Here is an 8,399-nt window from a genome sequence, read left to right as displayed (position 1 = left end):
ATTCTCCAGTAACGAGGATTGTCATTTTCATTTACCTACTGAAAGGTGAGGTACAAAGCAGGGGGTACTGATATTAATAAAGGACATGACTGCAACTTTAGACTATGGCAAAATTGAATCAGTGCAGTGAATCCAAAGTGTATCTCAGTTCAAAGCTCTCTACTGTCATACAAAGCTCATGCAATGAATTCAGTACCTGCAGTAGAAATCTTAGGAGTGTGCCTGGGGTCTCCCTGGGCCTCAATGCCAGGACAAGGAGAGAGAAATAACATTTGCTATCAGGCACTTCCTACCAGAGACCCACTGGTCTCCTGAAAGTTCTCTGTCATCAGTGCTCAATTCTGCATCAACAGCAAGATTTATTAGCATTTGCTAACAGCTCTGTGGCTTCAAGGAAGACCTGTGACAGCGTGAGCCAGGAAGCATTAACTGTGCTGAAACAGGCTGACGGCCAGGGAAGAGCTGATGTTCTTCACTGCTGTTGATTCATGCAGCTGTGCTCATACACAGGACTTCACGGTGCTTTGCTTCTGGCCCCAAAGCCTGGGGCAGCAGCGCTCTGGTACGGCCCCACAGGGCCACAGGAAGAGGTGTGAATGAGAGGAACCACACCAGCTCAGCCCCCTGAAATACTGCTGCTGGGTAAGAGAAAGTGAGGATGTGGGACGTGGCATGAAGCCTGAGGACAGACCCTGTGTCTGTCGCTACCGCCGCAGACACAAGAGGAGCCCAGCTTCTTGGCCAGCCATCTTTATTGTTCAAGTCCAGAGATAAAGCAGATACTCACACTTGCAAAAATAGTTAAATAATAGGATGCATTACCCCTAAATCAGACTGGTGCTGAAAGTGGGCAACAGGGGCAGCTACCACCAGGCCAGGAGCTGCCTCCTGCCAAAAGCCAGCCTTGCACGTGAACGCAGTGGCCAGAACATGAAGCAGCACAGGGATGAGGTGCACTGGTTCCCCTGTGCCCCTGGAAGCACCACAGGTCCTTCCTCCACACACAGAGGGGAGTTCAGGTGATGCTGCCACAAAGGCGGCTGAAAACGGCAGCTAAAGAGCCCTTGTGGGGTGAGAGAAGCCTTCACCCCCTCCTCACAGCTCCTGAGTAGGGCTGGGCCAGATGGAGTGACTGCTCATAAAGCCAGAGCATCCAAACCAGTCACAGCCTGCATTAAAGCATTTTCTCTGACAGCTGCTGTAGAATAACAGTGGATGTTCACCCACACAGAACATCACGGAGCACCATTTTCCAGCCACCAGCATTAAGTTTCAGAACAGCACAAGGGCCTGACCGATTTGCTGCTGCTCTAGCTGACACTCCAATCACTGTGCTTTTCCCTTACCGAGACTCTGTGGGTGAAGTGGTCTCATAGCTGTAACTCATATATATTTCATATGATTTCCTTTCTCTTGCTGCAGAACAGCACTTGCCCTTGCTGAGGGCAGAGCCAAACCCTGCTCTTTCAGCCAGAATGAAGATGTAGCATTGTTCTTGGCAGCACAAATAAACGTATTTGCAAATACATTTTTCAAGGCTAGTGTAAATTCACATTCACCCCATAGCAGCAAGTCCTTAACTGCATGTCAGAGAGGGGCTCTGCTCTGTTCTCAAGTCGTAACGTGCTGTTGCTGCAGTCCATGGATGCAGCCCATTCAGAAGCCCTCTCCTATATCTTGCTTTAACTAGTTAGAAGTAAAACTGATCAATTTGAAACACAAACATCATAACTTCACTGTTCTTTGGTACAACACTGGCCACAAGAATGACTGGGACATTTGACACCACAAGCACATGGCAAAACTTGAGTTTAAGAGGTGCTTGAAATTTCTTTTTTGCTACATAAAATAAAGGAAATGTTTCCGAAGAACCGGTCACCAGCCACGTGCCCAGAATTTCTGCTGCTTTTTAAACACACACCATATTCATAACTGATTGTATCCCCTTAAAGTCCAACTAGCAAACCCCAGCTATCGCTTCCGCTCTCCTTTTTGTGTCCTTTTCTTCTCCTTCTCCTTCCGCTCCTGCTTGGCTAACTTGTCCTTCTCTCGCTGCAGTTTGTCTTGCTCCTTCTTCTTCTGGAACTCATCTCGCAGCAGCTCCCGCTCCAGCTTTCTGGCATTCAGGACATCCTCCACGTTGGTGTTTCGGAACAGGGCTGGTAGTGAGCTAAGGGCAGACAAGGTGCTCTGAACACACAGCTTCCTCTTTGTAGTGCTGGTTTGGGGCCGTATGCTGACTCTGTAGGATAAGCCACAATCCACCCACAACAGATCTCAGCTGCTCATTTTTCTCCCAGCTCTGCAGGGAGAGAAAGCCCTCAGCCACCAGCTCTACAAAAGGAGATGCACAAAGACAAGGAACGTTTCTGACTCCCCTCTCTGCTTTCTCACCAAGCGGGTCAACAACCTGGAAGTAAAATGAGGAAGGAAAAAGAACCTCTGCTTGTGCCGTGATAAATCCTACTTCCACCTGAAACTGCCAGCTGCAGAGTTGCAGGAATGTTCCAAATAACACCAACAAAAACACTGTTGGTGTCTTTGACTCAGCAACCATGCCCTAGGTGTACATACAACTAAGTGTACCACAGCAGTCTTGTTTCAATTTCACTTACAATGATTCCTGACATGATTTTCCTCTTTGGACACCGCTCAGAATTAAACTGATGTTTGGGAAAATTATCTGTATCAGTAACATTATGTGAAGCTTCAGAGAGGACAGTAGAGGAAAGGAAGGCATAAAGGAGAGAAAAGGAAAGGATCAGTCTTAGAAAGAATGGGAATTTCGCAGCAGATGCCGCCATCCTCCCAAAAACCCCAACTCAGAGAATCAAAGGATACATTTTTCTGATCCAATGTTTACTGCTGTCGCAGTGGAGCTGTCCTGTTCATCGTCACCAGTGAAAGAATTAAGGAACTGTGGGCACTGCTCGTGGACTTGTGCTCCTGTAGACTCACTTAGATCAAAACCTGTCAGATAACAATTCTACCAGGCCAGGAGGAAGAAGCTCAAAACAAACATTGATGATTGAGAACGAGATAAGCGTAAAACCCAATGTTTAACTCCCTAAGCTGGGACCTCCCATGCTTTTTGCCATGGAAGCTCCCTCACAGGGAAAAAGATGGACAAATTTCTCCAATTCCTCCACCAGACACTGCAAAGCCAGGAAGGCTATTTTAAACAAACATAAAAAGGATATTCCTCTTCATCTGTCACGTTGGCATACTGGGCCAGGAGGGCTGCCTTCCTCTGCTTCTCCTCCTGCGAGATCTCCTTCGGCTTCACGATGATCCTGGCCTGCTTCTCCATCATGCTGGTGATCGCCTGGACCTCATCTGCCAAAAACAGAGCATCAGTCAGCACCCCAGCAGCGAGGGCCTGCTGGCAGCTGCCACACCAGGTTTCCACATGGGTTTGCTTTTGTGCTCCATTTAAAAGCTGGAAGATACCCTTCAGGTTTTGTGTTTCAAACACTTCAGCTTTCTACCGAGAACAAACGCCCCATTTGTGTCTTCTAGAAATTACAAGTGGGTACCGACTTGGATCACAGAATGCGTCAGGCTGGAAAGGAACCTTAAAGATTCAGCTCCAGCACTGCTGCTGTGCGACTTCACCTGGGATGTATCCTCCTGTGGAGTCACATTTCTAACAGCATGGCTAGAAGGACATATTGCTCCCATCTTTCTGTGCCCAATCAGAAAAATCCCTCATTTACTGTGCAAAGCCACTGGTAGGAGCCAGAGGGATCCAGCAGCATCTTCAGCAACTCCCATTCCTTGGCCACAAAAAGGGGGTTATTTTTTAACACACGGAGGAGCACGTTTTCCTGTCCTCAGACAAAGGCAAAGTCAGACCAAGGACAGACTGCTTCTATGAATTTTAAGGCAAAGACACTCAACTGCTGTGTGCTGTAACCCTGAGATTTGGTCAAGAGAAGCACAACGTAAATGCAGGGTCCACAATAAGGGCCCGATGGGGACAACTATTTCCAGCACATCGGGCAGTGACGGCGTTCTGTGTGCACCAGAACCAACAAAAAAATGCAAAGCAAAAAATAAGGGCTGTAGCCAAATGGGACGCTGCATCGTGACAACGCAGCCCTGAAGATCACTGAGCCATGCGCTGCATTAAACCTGCACAGCTCTCAGTATGGGATTTCGTTGTGCTCCAGAGGGAAAAAAAACAACAAAAGCTTATTTCCTCTGCAGGATTATGAGCCCAGAGAGCAGCAGAATGCTAGCAGCAGCCCTAAGTGAAACTACTCTGCTTTGTTTGTATTTCAAGACAAAACAGAACAAAAGCCACAGCAATGAGAAGCAAGTCAGCTCTGCAAACAACGAGCAGCACTCAGTTTAACTCCTAACAGAGCAAACACACAGCTCTCATCTTGCCGAGCCCTGCACAGCACTCATAGCACACGGAAAGGCACAGTGAGCAGCAACACTACCTTCTTTTTTCTCTTTGGTGTCAACAATCTGAGATTCAGACCACTTCTGGACTACTTCCCTGCAAACATCGTTTAAGAGATCTTCTTCCTAGTGGGGGAAAAGAGACTTCTCAGTCTTGGAACAGAGTTGGTCTGCTATAAATGAGCACAAATCAGGTATAAGTACCAGCTGCAAAGGATCAGAATCACACACCAGCAGGCTCAGCTTCCACACGAAATCTACCATGACAGGCACAGAGGGACTTTTGTTAACCTGGGAGCACAATGCACGCCATGAGATGCACCTACGGTTGGCTCAGCTCAGGGCTGGAGGCAGACCTGGCTGCTGCACAAACAGCACAGCCTCCCTGCTCTCCTTTGGCAGCAGCACTATGCTCAGGGGTCAAATGAGGCAGCAAAGCAGTGTTAACCCAACCAGACCTGTTCTACAGCCCATCTATGCCAAACGTGAGCTCTGAAGACTGCAGGTTGCTCCATACCCGCTGCCCAGAAGAGAATTTCCTATCAGGGCTTGCCACAGGCAGGCCTCAGCTGTCTTTCTCCATCTTACCCTGCCTGGCATGCAATTGGAATCTCAAAGACAGCACACCAAACCCCTGCACAGAGCTCCCAGCAAACCTCCCACAGCTAAGCACAGAATAACAGTGAGGTGACAGGAGAACCCAGACAGTGATACCACCACACAAAGTGCCAAGCACAGAGACCACAAGCACAGCACAGGGAAGGGGGCCCCTGGGTGAGGCTGGAGGCACTATTAGGATGGATGTACAGGATGTTCCAGACTGTGGCACAGAAAGTGATGTGCAAAACAGCAGAAGGATGAAGGGTTTGTGGCTCCCATCAGTGCTACACACCACGTCAAGGCGACCACTTGCTTTAAAGTGGAGTAAACCCAGAGGGCAGGATGATGCTTAACCTGCTAAGATCAAGCGTGCAAGCATGGACTCGATGGTGTCCAGAGGTCTCTCCCAGCCCCTACAATTCATGGATCACTAGGTGGATGGACTGCCCTGAGCTCTGGAAACCTGAGCACAATGGAATCAGGGCTGGAAAGTGGTCAGCAGCTTTAAGTTCAGCCAGGAAAGAAGGCTGGGAAGGACGCTCCCTGCACGGCTGGTTTCAGTATCCAGGAGGAAGAAAATTGGGTAAAGAATGACAAAGGAACAGTGGTAAGCAGGAAGGAAAATGAACTGCAAAAAGACTGAAGATGATGGCATACACCTGTAGGTGCTAATGAGGATTTGAGCAGTAAGAAAGAAATCATTTGTGTACCTGAAACATGATGAAGGAACAATAACTCAGCCTTGGCACTATGGGGACTTCATATTCTGAAAGGAATAAAGACCAAGATGACAGCGTGCAAATGGACCTGAATGAAGCAATGGAAAAGAAACAGACAATGCAAAAGTCGACACAGAAGGAAAGAAAGAGAGGTAAGACCACAGCACATTCACTAAATAACCCTCCTAGCTCAGCCCACTCAGGACAAGGACCTCTCACAGCCTATGGGAGATGCACAGAGCCAAAGAACAGATGCTCCTAACACTGATGTAGACCACGTTGCTGTGGATACAACAATTTTCACCTCATATTCTCTAAAGGAACAAGGAATTTTGTCATTTTAAAGGTTAGTAGACACAAGAAAAATAACTGGAAAATACACAAGAGCAAAGTGACCCAGAGTCTGAGATGAAGAGCAGAACACAAACAGAACTTGACTTGAAATGGGTGAGTTTGAATAAAGTCAGGCTGCATGAAATTTCTTTTAGTGAAGATGGCAAAGGCAAACAAAAAGAAAGCCTGGAATCTGTACACAGATCAAAGAGAAAAGAGTCAGAAAGAAGAGCTCCAAGTTAACCAAATGAAAACTGCTGCAAAGTCAGTGCAGAAATCAGCAGCATCTACAAAAACAATAAAAGTGCACGGAATAAAAGAACGTCAGAGAGTTCAAGAGGCAAAAAGAACATTTTAGAGAAATAGTAGATAATCAAACCGAGTTAGAACTTGTGAGCGAAGCATAACCCAGCTGCAAGAGTCTGCCCTGTCAGGAGAGAACAGACTGAAGACACAGGAGTGCCATGAACACGCACTGCACGAAAAGCAGTGCATATGAAACTGGTGGCAGCACAGATGGCACCTCAGCACTAAAGGGAAAAGAGGAGAGATCAGAACGTAACGCAGCCAATGGCAGTGCCAAGGTTTGGTGCTTGCTCCTCCTATTAGTCCCAGCACAGGGCTACACTGACAGAGCTGTGCTTCTTTTTGAAATGACAGCACTGCTGGAGCTGCAGGGTGGGGAAGTGATGGAAGGTAGTGAGCAGGTGCTCTGTATTTTAGGAAGAATGGTTTTTAAATGGTGAGCAGTCATTTAACAGAAGGAACTGTAGTTATAAGAACAAAAATCTGATTGGGTTTTATGCTCCTGCATTTGGGAGAAAACCAGTGGCAGCAGCTGATCAAACTGCTGATGAACACCGGCACACATTAACTACTCAGCACTTCATACCTGTGAATATTAATTCAGAACCAAAGAATCAGAAAGGTTGGAAAAGACCTCTCAGATCCCCCGGCCCAACGCATCCCACCCCCCTGACCACATCCCTTAGTGCCACTTCTCCACAGTAACTTGTACCATCCAGGGATGCTGACTTCCCCACCCCCTGGGCAGCCCGTGCCAATGTACCACTGCTCTTTCTGAGAATAATTTCTCCAAATATCCAGTCCTCCCCTGGCACAACTTGAGGCCACCAGCTCTCGTCCTATTGCTGTTCGCAGTAGGCTGCACAGGACTGAGTCCAGACACATCCTGAATATCTCCAGGGAAAAAGACTCCAAAACCTCACAGTCCCAAAGCTCCCTTACTCTTTGACTAGAGAATCCTTTCTTTGTGTTAGTGTGGAAAGTCTTGTATTCCAGTTTCTGCCTGTTGCTCCTTGCTGCACATCACCAAAAAGAGTCTGCCCCCATCAGTCTGACTCCCTGACACTTGAGATACATATAAAGGAGTGGTGACCCCTCTCAGCCTTCTCTTTTTCAGACTGCAAGGCCTCTCAGCCTTTCCTCACACAGGAGATGCCCCAGACCCTTAATCACCTTTGTGGCCCTCCACGGGACTTTTCTAGAAGATCCTGGTGAATCCTGAACTGAGGAACCTCATCACATTCCTCTCTGTGCAACTCTCAGCCTGTGCAGGTTTTGTTATATGGCAGCACAGCCTTCCAGCATGTCAGCCACTGCTCCCAGCTCTGCACCATCACCAAACTTGCTGAGGATGGATTCTATCCCTTCATCCACAGTGCTGATGAAGACGTTGCACAAAACTGGGCCCAGCACCGACCCGTGGGGAGCACAGCTCACACTGCCTCCAAGCAGACTGCGTGCCACTGATCTCAGCACTCTGGGCTCTGCTGGTCAGCCCTTTCTCACCCACCCTAAGCCCCGTTACAAGGACGCTGTAGCCGATAAGAGCCTTGCGCCCTGCTGACCTAAAGGTGCACAGCATCCACCGCTCTCCCCCCCATCTACCCCACGTTCGCGACACCTTCGTGAGTTACCACTTTGCTCCAGCACGATTTCCCCATGGCGAACCTCCTTCGGACGCTCCATAATTGCTTTATACCCTCCCGCTAAGGCCCCGTCCCACACAACGCGGAGAACGCGGCCCAGCCCCTCACCAGGCAGGCCGCCAGCACCCCGCGCAGCGCCTCCAGCCGCTCTTCCTCGCTCTCCTCCTCCCGCAGCAGCCCCGCAATGTACGCCCCGTACACCGCGCGGTCCAATCCCAGCGCCTCGAGCCGGGCCGCCAGCCAGGCCCCAAAAGCGCCCGGCCCCGCCGCCTCCACGCAGGGCGCCGCCATCTTACAGCGCTTCCACCCCTTCCGGTGGCGTGCACGGAAGCAACTTCCGGTAGCGCATGCACAAAGAGCCAAGCTACGGGGGCCGGGGAGGGTG

The 8,399-nt window shown here is 49.1% G+C and overlaps 1 protein-coding gene across 1 annotated transcript; it reads right to left on the bottom strand.

The window, feature by feature from the left end:
• Positions 1-1,971: 1,971 nt before the first annotated feature.
• Positions 1,972-8,305, bottom strand: CCDC43 (coiled-coil domain containing 43; the record flags this gene model as incomplete). The annotated part of the gene is made up of 5 exons (XM_079546956.1): positions 1,972-2,159; positions 2,842-2,917; positions 3,218-3,336; positions 4,449-4,536; positions 8,123-8,305. The coding sequence occupies 5 exons, from the start codon at positions 8,303-8,305 to the stop codon at positions 1,972-1,974; spliced, it is 654 nt and encodes a 217-aa protein (XP_079403082.1).
• Positions 8,306-8,399: the final 94 nt, after the last annotated feature.

Source organism: Tetrao urogallus, assembly GCF_951394365.1.
Source record: "Tetrao urogallus genome assembly, chromosome: 26".
NCBI classification, from domain to species: Eukaryota; Metazoa; Chordata; class Aves; order Galliformes; family Phasianidae; genus Tetrao; species Tetrao urogallus.
This window is presented reverse-complemented; position numbering and strand designations above follow the sequence as displayed.